This window comes from Alligator mississippiensis, chromosome 7 (genome assembly GCF_030867095.1).
Source record: "Alligator mississippiensis isolate rAllMis1 chromosome 7, rAllMis1, whole genome shotgun sequence".
NCBI classification, from domain to species: Eukaryota; Metazoa; Chordata; order Crocodylia; family Alligatoridae; genus Alligator; species Alligator mississippiensis.
Window position 1 is genome coordinate 65,413,598 of NC_081830.1, and position 13,361 is coordinate 65,426,958.

The window sequence follows — 13,361 nt, forward strand, 5'->3', positions numbered from 1 at the left end:
TTCCTTTTATGTTTATTGGGGCTTTAAAGGGAAATGAGGCAGCTGACGTTTTGAGTAGTACAATGAAATATAGTATTTAGCTTCCTGACCTCTTAAGTTTTTTTTTTTTACAGATTTTTTGTTCTGTAACCAAACAAATAGAACTGTACAAATGCATTTTTGCCCATGTTTTGAGCTTTAGACCCGTTTTAGTTTTGCCTGGGGTGTGTGTGTGTGTGTGTGTGTGATATCTCAAAGAGAAAAAAAATCTTTTGGCTGTCTAGGCCAGATAGGTGGCATATAGAGCCTGTCTGTAGGCTGCATCATGTTGTCTGCAGGCCTGGTGCCATCCCTGCCTGCCCCCTCCATTTGCTGGGATGATTGGGTCCTGTGAGGCTGGCGTGCGCCAGGATTGGCAGGATCAAGAGCTAGATCCAAGGCTTCCTGTGGGTTGGTTTGAGAATCTGGCAGTTGGGGAGCAGTACTATTGCTCTCCTGACCCTAAATTTCCAGACCCGTGGGGAGCCCCACGGGCCAGATAACACTATGAAATGGGCCTGATCTTGCCCGATGCTTAAAACTGTATGCATGTCTAAACAACATACACTAAAAATGGAGAACAACACCCAAATTGAAATTTGTCACCTGTTCTAAGGAGGAGTTTTTCTCTTACCTTTTGTTCCTGGAGACTTTAGTTATTACAGGCTATCCATAAAACATTCTGTAGTACACAAGTTTCTCTTTTTATATTTATGAAGCTCATCCAATACATGTATTACTTTTTTAATATGGTACCTACATGGAAGTCAATATTAATAACCAGTTTGAATTATTTAATGTAATATAATCCTTTCAAGATTTTAAATAGTGATGTAGTCATGCATTTGTAGCAGGGCATTATTTTCTCAAACTGTGAGATTACCTCCTTACAGTGTCTTTTGAAGTCTCCTGAAGCAGTGAAAATAAGTTTTAAAACGCTTATTTAATAGCATTATTGGAATGGCAGTAAATTTCACTGATATTGGCTAAAAAGTATAAAATACTTTAAACAACCTCAGTGAATGGGTAATACTGTACATCAGTAACTGGCTATTTTTATTTATGTGAAAGGAGTAAGCAAGCAAGCCAAAAAGTTACCATTCTCTAAGAGATTTAAAATGTATAAAATTATATTTAAAATAATACAAATGCATATATTGGGTATATGGAAATTTGAATAGTTTTAGTTAAGCTCTGTATAGTGGATACACTCCTAAAGTAAATGTCCCTAGTCTGTTTCTTCATCATATGATCTTCCTTACAACACTGAAGGATGCAGTCTGCAAGATCCCTATTTCATTCCTTAGGCATGCAGTATAGTATATTTTCCTACAATTTCTTTATCTTCCCAGAGTTGTCTATGTGTTTGGTCCGCCAGTCAAAGAACCTCCTACAGATGTAACACCTACTTTCCTGACCACAGGAGTTCTCAGTACTTTACGCCAAGCTGATTTTGAGGCTCATAATATTCTCAGGGAGTCTGGTAAGCATTTGGCCTTAATCCAATCTGGTATACTGGTTGCAGGAATTAGCGCTGTTTCTCTTCAAAACAACATTACTTAGTAAGATGGTATACTTTTATTTTAAACACTGAGAAATGCATGGCATAAATTGCTAGATACAATCCTAATGGACTGAATTAAACAGAATCTCCACTTTTTCACTGTATAGAAAACACCACTGAAAGCAATTTAATGTCATTGTATGATAACACCTTAATGTGATTTCAGGTTTTGGTAACCATGTCCTTCTCTTGCACCTGGCATTCCATTTTTCTCTGAGGATGTATGCACACCTTTTCAAACTGTAGCCACCAAAATTTACTTTATAAACAAATATTCAATGTTTAAGAGGTGCTATAAAAGACTACACTGGTAACTAATGAATATGTTTAACTAAACCCCTTTATCACCACTTCCCTTAAGGTTATGCCGGAAAAATCAGCCAAATGCCAATAATTCTGACGCCATTGCATTTTGACCGAGACCCCCTTCAGAAGCAGCCTTCCTGTCAGAGATCTGTGGTTATTCGAACCTTTATTACTAGTGACTTCATGACTGGTATTGCAGCAACTCCTGGCAATGAGATTCCAGAAGAGGTAATATTTCTTTTTTTTAGTTCTGTTTTCCTGGTGTGGCTTGGGAATGTGGAAAAGGCCTTCAGTTGTCTTTCTCCCTCTCCTCTCCTCCCTGCCCCGGGTGATTTTATATCTTAAGTTCTTGGTAAGTGCTCTTCAGTATTTGACAGCAGCTTGTTTTGTTTGATTTATGCTCTATTTTGGAGGAAACCAGTAATATTTTCGAGGTTGAGCGCATAAAGCTTAGGTGGTTAAGTCACTGATTATCAGTAGCCTACCTTTTTCAAAACTGAGTGTCCCTAGTACCAACTGATCTGACTTGAAAGCTGTAGATATTCAGTTCTTTCAAAATGTTGGCTTCTATTTAAGTGCCTAACCAGGATTTAGGAGCCCAAATTACAAGCTTTTCCAAATTTTGGTCATTCCTATAATGTGTTTGAACTTTTATTAAAAAATGTACTACATGCGAGTATTGTTGTTGCCCCCACTTTGAGGTTTCACTTTCTTAAGGATTTGTCATTATTTCATTGATAATTCACACTTAAAACATTCTTTATGAACTCTTTCTGTATAATCAGTATAACTCTGAGTGTAAATTATTTAATGTTCAGAAATGCCTTTTAAATGGGCTTTCAAGAAGAAATGATTCAAAGTTTCTACTTTTAACTGTTGGAACATACAAAATTGAGGTTTGTCTTCATTGAGAGTATACTTCTCTAATATATTCTTGAAAGGTGCATTTTGTATATAGCTTGGTTGTCACAATATTGTGCAGTATCACTAATAACATAGCATTAACTCTGGATGAAATGTATACATATAGGGAAAAAAATAATTGCAATTGCTTAAAAAGTTTCACGGGCTCCAAGAGAGCTGTGCTGAGTAGTTGCATCATTCTGTATCTTTAATGTGCCACATGCAGTAAGAAAATACTGAGATTAAAATATGACTTTACGGTCTCCACTTCAAATTGTAGAAATTTATATGGAGACTTTTCTCATTCTACGAAGATAAGACTTTCCTATAGAATTAACAAATTGCTGTTTAATACCCAGTGTGGAACACTCCTGTTAATAAGTATGAACTCCAGAGGGCAGGTGGCTCCCAATGGAGAAAATTTTTCTTCTTGAAACTACCCTGTTCCAACTGAGGTTATTTGTTAATCTACAGAGTTCACCACCTTACTAAGCCTTCTGTTTTTATGGGATAGTGGGCTTTACTGGAGGTAAAGGGTGAAGAATACACTTTATATTTTGTAGTTTGCTCAAAGTTAATGCTGTAGTATATTACAGGTACCTAAACTGCTACTGTTTAACATTTTTTTAAAATTACTTTTCTAGTAAGAAAAGATGCATCCATTTTTATTGTTGGTTACTAAGTAGAAGCCTTAATTGTAGGATGGCCACAAATTAAGTGCTGGGATAATTTATTTGGTTCTTATTAATAACTTAATAGGTTGTAGGTTTCTCTGTTTTGCCTGCAAACTGCCTTAGAAAAGAACATTTTTAAACATTTTAAATGTTTCCATTTTTCTTGGGTACCATTTTTTCCAAAGTCTGTTGCATCAAGTATTGTTTTTTTTCCTCTTAATCACAGGTTGTGTTGAAAATGGTGACAGAAATTAAGAAGATTCCTGGTATTTCTCGCGTGATGTATGATTTGACATCAAAACCACCAGGAACTACTGAGTGGGAGTAATTAACTTTTTTTTTCTATTAAAGTACTGTATGCAGTTTAAATTATATCAGAAACCATTCCCAGTGTTGACATGCAGTACTGTGAAAAGTGACTGGAGCTGCTACATCACATCCGATTCCTCTCCTGGAGCATAAATCTGCAATTAAGAGCTGTTGGGCATAACTAAGTGGGGCTGAGGATTTGTACGGGTAAATAATCATGGCAGCATTGCCTGTGTGCAGATGAATTCATATTGCTTTTGCCTTTTTGTCTTACTGATTCTCCCTGTTTTCATGTGTTTTATTGTTACTGTCATTTCAATGTCTCTTTGTTTTTGTACACTGTGTAAGAGACAGTTTATTTACTTTTAACAAACTCATTGTTACAGCCTAAAAATGTAATATGAATACTTAATGTGACCAACTGCTTTTGAACAGATTTATTATAAATAAATATTTTGCCAAATGGAATAGTGGGTACTGTTGAGTTGTGGAATTAATGTGTATCTGTTTGTTGTGTACTGTTAAGCCTGTTATGTACTGTTTGAAGTATTAGCCCATGGCAATAATATTGAATTCCAAAAGAGTGATGCTAAAGTAGTATGAAATGACCTTCCATCTTTCTGTGCTCACTCCTTCCATCGCTCTTTGTAAGATTAAACGTGTATGTAGGTGACAAACATGTCTCATCAAACTTTGATATACACTTAACTTGTATATACATATATAAAATTGCAGAAAATATTTAAGTCTGCAGAGTGTCCAGAAAAAATGGTAATAATAGGAGTGAAATTTTAAATGGCTTGTCAGAAACCCCAGATCTTTAAATCATAGCTTAAGCTTTCAGTTTCAAACCCCTACACAATAATCAACCCCCTGTTCCATGGCTTGGCCAAGTGCTTTTGTTTATATTTTGAAGTTTGTTTCCTAGAAATTTTGTTTTTATAGGGAAATATTTGTATATGTTGTATCTAGTTGGTTTGTTTTTTGGGGTTGTTTTTAAAGATTAGCATCTCATTTAGTGTAGAGTTACTTTGGTGGAGGTGATTTAGCCAGTCAGAACACCGATTAATGCAGTCCTTTATGTACTGCAGTTTATTTAGTAAAGTCAGCAATAACTCATAAAAAGGGTGCGATTAACATCGAACCCTACCCATGCTTCTCTAGTATGTCTCGGCTAAAAGGTCAAGTTTTTTGATCACTTGGGTATAGCTGCAGTCCTCTTTTTGTAAGTGTTTATTTTTATAGCTATGGAAGGTCCTGACCTGAGCAGCTTTACTAGATACGTGCAGGGCTAGAACCTTAATTATGTAGTTAGGTTCATTTTCTTGAATGACCATTTTTTAAACAGTTGTATTTCATTCAGCTGTGAAATAACCTTATTTTTATGGGGTTTGGTTATATTTGTTGAATATATTCTATAAAGCATGATAATTCATAAGACATTTTTCCTTATAGATTCTTGAACTGGAATAATAGTGGGTAAAAGTTTTAACATAATATTCTAATTGCAATTTCTCCATTTTTAGTATTACTGCACAAACATACTGTAAAAAATCAGTTTTTCATCTTTATTCTTTAGGGCAAGTCAGCTGTACCTAATGTACTCTTGCCCAAGCCAGCTGAGTGTCGTGTATCATGCAGGGTGGTATATCATTGCAGCTCTTCCAGCTTTTTGAAAATTCTTGTGACTACCTGACTTGGATACAACCGGAAGGAAGGCAACAGGCTTTAGAGACCAGAGCATATGACTTGGTGTCCTGTCCCAACTCTGCTACCAGCATCTTCAAAAACCACAGGGAAGTTGTGTAAACTTAACTTCCAGCATGCTTCAGTTGTCTCACTTGGGTATAATAGAACACCCATTCTTCCAGAACAGTTGAGCTCTTTAAATGGAAACTGCTGTGTAGGTCAGGTATTATATAATTACTAACTTTATTTTGTATATATGTAATGTAACATTATCAGAATCTGATCTGTAAAAACTCAAATTAGAGTAATTTGAATGACTAAAAATTAACAAATATTCAGTGAGACAAAATATTTTAAATCTTTTATGGTTCTATTCAAAACAACCAGTCAAACTCTCTGGTAGTTGAATTTAAAAAAAAATGATGAAATTATGTCCTTGTACTATATTTTTAACTTTTGAGGATGGTTATTTTCATGATTGGTACTGTCTCATGCATAATGTGTTACAAGCACAAGTAGGACATTCACAATTTGGTGTGCAATAGAGGGTACCTCTTTAATTACATATCCTTCATTGCTTATTGTGAGTAAACTTGATAGCATTGCAGCTGGCACCAGCTCTGTGAATGCCCTGCTAAATTAGACTTTGTCAGCAAATAGGGGAAAATGGGGAAGGATTGTTATCAAAATTAGAGAATCTCTCTTAATTTAAGAGTAAGGCATTTTTCTCACTTGTGTGTGTATAATATATATTTTGAGACTATATATGTATATGTAGTCTCATAAGGCAATTCAGAGACATATATAATACACAGTTCTATGTCCATAGCACTTTCATCTGACTTCACCCTTAAGTGTTTGACAGAATATTTGAACAGATTATTTCTAATGTTTGCTGCATGTCAGATATTGGGAAGTCAAACTGTCATAAGAGTTTAATCTTAACTACAGGTATAGTATATATCCCTGTATGCAGTGTGTGTATTAAAGTTGGTACACTTTGATTGTGATAGGTTGCTTTTCAGGTCTTCATTAATAAAGTGGAGCTAGACAACAATCCCCATGCTTTTCAGGAATATTTCTTCCCCCTTTTAAAACAGAAAAATAAATACTCAAGTTCTTTAGGTCAAAATACTGCACTATAAACCAAATGTCTTATCAAAATAAAATGCCTGAGGCTTAAAATATTCCTGCATTTTTGTGCTGTACATTTCTGAAGCATTGGGTTATTTTTAGTGTGGTTGACATGGGTCCTCCCAACAGTTCTTGAATATATTTTATGGAATCCACGTATATACATGGCCTAATGGCGGAGAGGAACATAACACTTAATCACGTAAAGTTGAAAATAAATTTATGGAATAGCTTACCAAAACCATAACTGTAGCTGCCTCGTTCACTTCAAATCTTCAGTGAGACATGTCAACATTTAAAGAGGAATTTGTATTTGGGTACTTTCCATCATTCTCAATTTTTAAGATTTTTCTGCTTGTGAAATTATAAAGTACTGTGAGCCTTAATTTTTATCCACAAATAAAACTATTATGTTTAAATATTTGAGTGATTTATTTTTTAGGGCTTCAAAGTAAGAATTTTATTGTGAGTAGACCATTTATTTTGAGTGGGGGGAAAAAAAAACAGCTATGAAAACTACATTTTTTTTACAGAAGACTTGGCACAGGGGTACATTTTAAGGCCAACGAATTTTGTAAGGTACAACTGAAGGAAATCTGATGCTTGTGGCTAACTGCTAATAGTCGCATTCTCTGAGTAAGGACTTGGGCTAAAAACATAATATAAATTAGTCCTGAATTTTCTGGTAGAATGAGGTATGAATCGAATCTCACCTGTTAGTAAGATTGGTAATATTTTCATATTGCTTTGTAGATTCTCAAGGGTGAAATTCCAGTTACAGTTGTTTGTAGTAAAAATGAGTTGATGGTACCACCTCAATCTTGCTCAATTATGAATATCTCGTGAACAGTCTATGAATTTAATAATTCACAAGATGAGTTCTTCATGTAGATAGTCCCCTGGGGTATAGAAAGGAGGGACTTTGAAGATAACTGAAATTATTCTGCACACAACATGCATCTCCTCATGTAGTTTTTAAGCACTTGCTGTGACCAGCATTAAATAGCACAGATGAACATAGAGCATTTATTTGATCACTTCTCTCTCTCTCTCTCTCTCTCTCTCTTTGGAATGAATTATTTTAAGGCATGCATGCTGTGAATCTATTTATGTAGCTAGCATACAAGTATTGATCATTCATTCTCCAATGGCATAGTATCTCCTAAAATGTATCTTGTATTGGTATCTTGGAGGCAGGAGGTGTGAAGAATCCTGCATAGATTTCAATCTGTAGTTCCAGTGGCACCATAAATGTTTCAGACTTTTTTTTTTTTTTTTTTTTTTTTTTTTAGTATGCAATGCAGTTCACTCTGACTTGTGATAGAAGACCATATCCTGAGAAGGTTACAATGTAACCAGTGCTTAGACCATGAGTCATTCCTTACAAAAACTTCTCTGTATTACTGTGGTTGTATGCCCTCAATTATAACTTGTTACTTTATTGGTACAGTGCTACAAGAAAACTACTGTGCTCTGCAAACTAACCCTTTACCAAGGTATTCCTAGATGGGGGGGAGGACTGTGTGGTCTAAAGAATAACAAAATGGTGTTAACACAATTGTAGGAATGACTTGTAAGCACACAATTCTTCATATCATTTTGTTTCCTAAGGAAGTCTCCTAAATTATATGTGACTTGTTTAAAAGTTGAAGATTTGTTTCTAAAAATATATAAAAACCAATCCCAGATGCCTTAAATGTATCATTTTTATGGGATCAGTTGGTAACTATAAAGGCAGCATCCTCATCTATAAACTGGCTGTAACAGGCAAATGAAAAGTTAAATTCTGTCACAAAACCACTGAGGAGGAATACAAAATAAAGATATATTTGTGGTTCCTTGGTTTACAGAGAGATAAGTAATTTAGAAAGTGTTAAGAAATGTTTTATAGTGGGGATTTAAGTAAGATGATAGTAATGGTTTGCAAATTTGGTAAAAATCATGTAGTAGGTTTCTCTTTTTGTATATAATATATTCCCTGGTTTATAAAATGTGCTTCTTGTTAAATTATCCCCTTATAAATAGTACTATGAGAACAGTGATTTGAGTATGTAAAGCTTCATTTCATTCAGCACTTGCCTCTGAGCAGTAGCTTGTTAGATATACGCCTATCTTCAGCTACTGTATGCAGGTTAAATTTTAGTGTTAGGGCTTCTGTTTACTTGAGATGCAGACAATACATCCTTTCTACTTGCCTACACTGTTATGGGTTTTTTATTTATTGAAAAGTTTAAAAGTTAGGCCTGTGATGTGGGTCAGAATATCAATATCCTGATGATCCAGAGGGCTTTGCCCTGAGGAACCCTGTTTTTAAGCAAACATTTGGAAAGAACTAAAACCAGCTAGTGGCTAAAGCCTGGAACAAACAGAATGTTTTGCGTCAGCTTGATTCTTGGTTCTGTGAATTAGGCTGTTGTTGCCTGCGGCTACCCACTTTCTCCACCCTTCCTTAAGGAAATGCTGAGTAAGAGGAGAGAAATTCCCCACTGGTGCCTGCCCTGAAGAACACTTTTTAGTGACTCTATGAAGCTGTTGTCTTTGGGTTGACTGTCATATTTTGGAGATGAAAAATCACAAGAGATGTTACTGTCTCCTAGTGATGTAGACCAACCTGAGCTGACAAGCACCTTTACATATTTTTTTTTTTTTAGTTACTTCAGCAGTTGTCTTTGCTTGTTGTTTGTGAAGAGGGTTTTCTTATACTACAACTTATAGTTCTATACTATGCAAAAATTCCTATTGAAAGTCTATACTTTTAACCTCTATATGCTTCCTCTATCTGTCCATATCAATCTGCTGTCTATGGTCTTTGTAGATTATAAATTCTTTGACATAGGGATGGGTTTTGTTTTGTTTTGTTTTAATGTTGTACAGGGCATTCCACTCTGGGGATTCTTATAATACCAATAAAAATTCAATAGATAAATATTTACTGCCAATTTATTTTTCTGGCTCCAGCATGATAAGGTTGTAAAAATTGATTTCCTTCTCTTGCCTATCCCTGAGCAGTATTCCCCCACTAGCAGCTTTTAATGATTTCTGACATACCTTTGTCACTTGTGCTATGGGGGGGAAAAGTGGGAATATGCAACTGGGAGTACACACATACATGCACGCAGTATTAGAATACATTGTTCTTGGCATCTCTCTGGCACCTCTACACATTACATAGATGCTGCCATTAATGTGCTAAATCCCAGCATAAATGGAAAGGGATACAAATGCACCTCATTTAAGGTACCATAACATGGGAAGCAAACCATAAAAATGTTCCACATGTGAAACATTTCTATGGCTGGCTTGTTTTGGCACCTTAAATTTTAGTGAGGCCAGGGTCAACCATCAACTAATTGTGGGCCCTGAGGCCTAGACTGCACTGGGCCTGCAACAGCCCCAGGACCTATAATCAGTTGATTGTCAGCCTGGGGCAAAGGGAAAGGGAGTTGAAGGGCCTCTGCCACCAGGATCTTCAAACCCTGTGCCTGGCAGCTCTGATGTGGCTGGCACAAGCTTCATATTGAAGTTCTTTGAAGAGCTTCCCCCACTAGCTTGCTCTTGGGAGTCCCCAATGGAGAATGCCCATAGGCTTCCCAAACTGGAAGCCTCTAACCCCCTGTACCTGGCAGCCTAACCAGAGCTGCTGGATGTTGAGTTTTGACAATTGGTTTATCTCCAGCCCTGTACTGCCATGAGTCTCAAACTGGACCTGGGACTCAGCTAATTGTTGGCCCCGCAGTGGAGCACTTGGCTTTCAAACTGCCAGAGCAGGGAGAGCCTGGGATTACTGTCTCGGGCTCTCCCTTCACTGGCAAGTAGTAATGATGTAATTTGGATCTGACTCTTGATCCCAAAATTGTACCTCCTCCTATACACATGTGGCATGGCCTAGGAGGAGCAGTTGTTCACATCAGGAATCTGAACCCATGGCATGATGAATGTGTGCTAGAAGACATGGCTGTTAAACTGTTACAAGTGAAGGCCTTATTGCACAGTAATTTTGGGTGGCTCCTGGAGCGCTTAACCCCTGGACAGTCCACACTTTAACACCTTAAAGTGACTAAAAGCACTTGTGCAGCTCAGAGTTAGGCCACTCCAGGGCACAATCTTGCACCTGTTCCATTAAGGTGTGGCTGCTCCCCACAGGTGCATCACTCATGCTGAAGGTGCGACTGCTCCAAACTAGCATTAGGTTGGTTAACGTTTGTGAGGCTCGCAATTTAAGGTGAAACCGTTCACGGACGACACCAAGTTTTGGGGGAGCATGGTCATGCTTGAAGATTAAGCTAAAGATACAGGTGGGCCTAGACAGGCTGGCAGGTTGGGCAAATCAGAACCAGATGAAGTTCAACATGGAAGTGTAAAATGCTCCATCTGGGGATGAACAATCCCCAACATACTTACAGGCTCAGTGGGCATCAACCTGACTAGCACCACAACTAAAAGGGACCTCGGGGTAAAAATAGACCATAGTATGAACATGAGCCATCAGTGTGATGCTGTAGCTAATACTCATGCACACACAAACAAATGCATCTCAAGCAAAAGCAAGCAAGTGATTTTTCCACTTTACTCTGCGCTGGTGAGATTGCAGCTGGAGTACTGATTCCAGTTCTGGGGTTTTGGGCACCACGCTTCAACAAGGATGTGGAAAAGCTTGAGAGAGTTCAGGGAAGAGCCACTTGTATGATCAGAGACTTGAAAGACAAGCCATATGAAGAAAGACTGAGGAACTTGGGCCTCTTCAGCCTGAAAAAGAGAAAGCTGAAAGGGGACTTGTAGCAGTTGACTGCTACATCAGGGGACTATATCAAGAGCTCGGTGAGCAACCGTTCACCAGGGCACCCTCAAGGAAAATGAGGAGTAATGGCCGCAAACTCCTAGAACATTTTAGGCTTAACACTAGGAAAATCTTCTTCACAGTCAGGGTGTCCAGACTGTGAAATAAGCTCCCTCCAGAAGTGGTGCAACCACCTACTCTGGAAATCTTCAAGAGTAGACTGGACAGTTGCTTCACTGGGGTCGCCTGACCCTATTTGTCTTTCCTGCCCAGTGCAAGGGGACGGACCCGATGCTCTTGGAAGGTCTCTTCCGGCCCCTTACAATCTATGAAACAAGGTCCTGAATTTGTTGATTTGTTTTACTGCCTAGTTTCCTTAAGTGAGTTTTTTTTTTTGTGGTTCTATCTTGAAAAGGGTTTTTATTTAATCATTTTTGTTATATAACAATAATTACTCATGTTGATTAAGAATGTTTTTAGCTGATATAATTTAAAGTAAATCATTAGAATATGATCCTAAATCTCCATTTCCTAAAGAATCAGAAAAGACCCTGAATAGCTCTCCATTCTTAGCTCTAGTTTTGATCTATATCAAATGAGGCAAGCTAACTTTAGACCCAATTGAAGGTTATTAATATAAAAATGTTTATCTGTTTAGATGAGGTCTGCTCCAAAAACAACTTCTCTTTTAATTTCAAACTTCATAATTACCTAAGCACAATGGAAATGTGCTGCAGAACATGTGCATTGAAACATGAAAATCAAAAAAATTACAAGAAGATAAATGGCTGATAGTGTTGCTGCTGTATGCTACCTGAGGTTTTGGCCCAAATTATAATCTTTGGAGTTCTTTTTCCATTTAGGTTTATTGCTGCTACTTTTGAAGGTTTGTGTTGGCTAAAACAGTTGCATGCTACCATTTTTATTTTTTGAGGAGATGCAAATCAGAAATTTTAAGATTTCAATTTTTAATTAGAAGCTGATTGCTAGGAGACATTTGTGAACAAATCTTATAATCGCACAAACACATAATTTTATTGAGTTTGGCAAAGGGAGGCTAAGAGCCTGAAAGCATAAATATGAGGGGGAAAAACCCATATGTAAAAGAAGCAAAGTAGGATTATGAATTACAGCCTCAACTCTAAACTCTTTTTATTGCTTTTAATCTAAAGATTGGTTCAAGAGTCTCCTAGGACTTTCTAACTGGAAAGTACTCTTCCATTTAATTTAATTTCCCCTTGAATCACATGTGTCTCATCATAGAAAAGAACTTCAGACAAAAAGTGTTCTTGTTGTCAGGAGGATAACCAATTCCATGTAAGTCTATTATGTGCTGTGCATTTCTTTAAGGTAAATTAAATCTAATCCATGGAGAGAGGATTTCCATATTATTCCTGAATCTGTAATTGTCTTAACATGCAAAGCAGAAAATAGAATTAGCACTGTAATTGAAATGCCTCTATAAAATTAAATATCCTTCTAACTTGAAAATTTGGTTGTCTGGCATAAATTGTTTCCAAACTTTCCTTTCCTTGCTTTTCAAAGCTTTTCTTAGACTCAAAAGGTAGCACTCCAAAAATTACCATGTTTAGAGTTTCTGAAATTCAATCAGATTCAAAATAAAGTAACTTGAGCCAGGTGATTCAAAATTTAAGGCTGGATCACCATTACAAAATTAGTCTTGAGTTCTGCAAACATATCAATACTAGCCAATTGCCCATCAAGAATGACTGGGGGGGCGAGAGGGAGCTCGGATGGAGTGCTGTCACCTAACGCCCCATGCTGCTGCTGTTCTGCCTCTTGTAGGGAGCGGGGTGGGGGAGCCGAGGCCAATCCTCCACGCTCTGTCCAGTCCTTGGTGCTGCTTGGGAATCATGGCAGTGCTCCTCCACGCTTGGGACACTTGGATTGGCTGTTTCCATCAGCTAGTCAAAACACGAATAAATTGGGGCAGATTCACCTTCCCACAGAAGTGTGGGGCAGGGGG

General features: G+C 37.3%; 1 protein-coding gene across 1 annotated transcript in view; it reads left to right on the forward strand.

Annotated features, from left to right (window-relative positions):
- The window catches only part of GMPS (guanine monophosphate synthase), a 52,847-nt gene extending 45,831 nt beyond the window's left edge, over positions 1-7,016 (forward strand). Inside the window, exons 14-16 of the mRNA XM_006275532.3 lie at positions 1,371-1,501; positions 1,944-2,116; positions 3,692-7,016. Of these exons, the coding sequence (XP_006275594.1) occupies positions 1,371-1,501; positions 1,944-2,116; positions 3,692-3,793 (406 nt within the window). The 3' untranslated portion in view covers positions 3,794-7,016. The remainder of the gene's footprint in view (positions 1-1,370; positions 1,502-1,943; positions 2,117-3,691) is intronic.
- Positions 7,017-13,361: the final 6,345 nt, after the last annotated feature.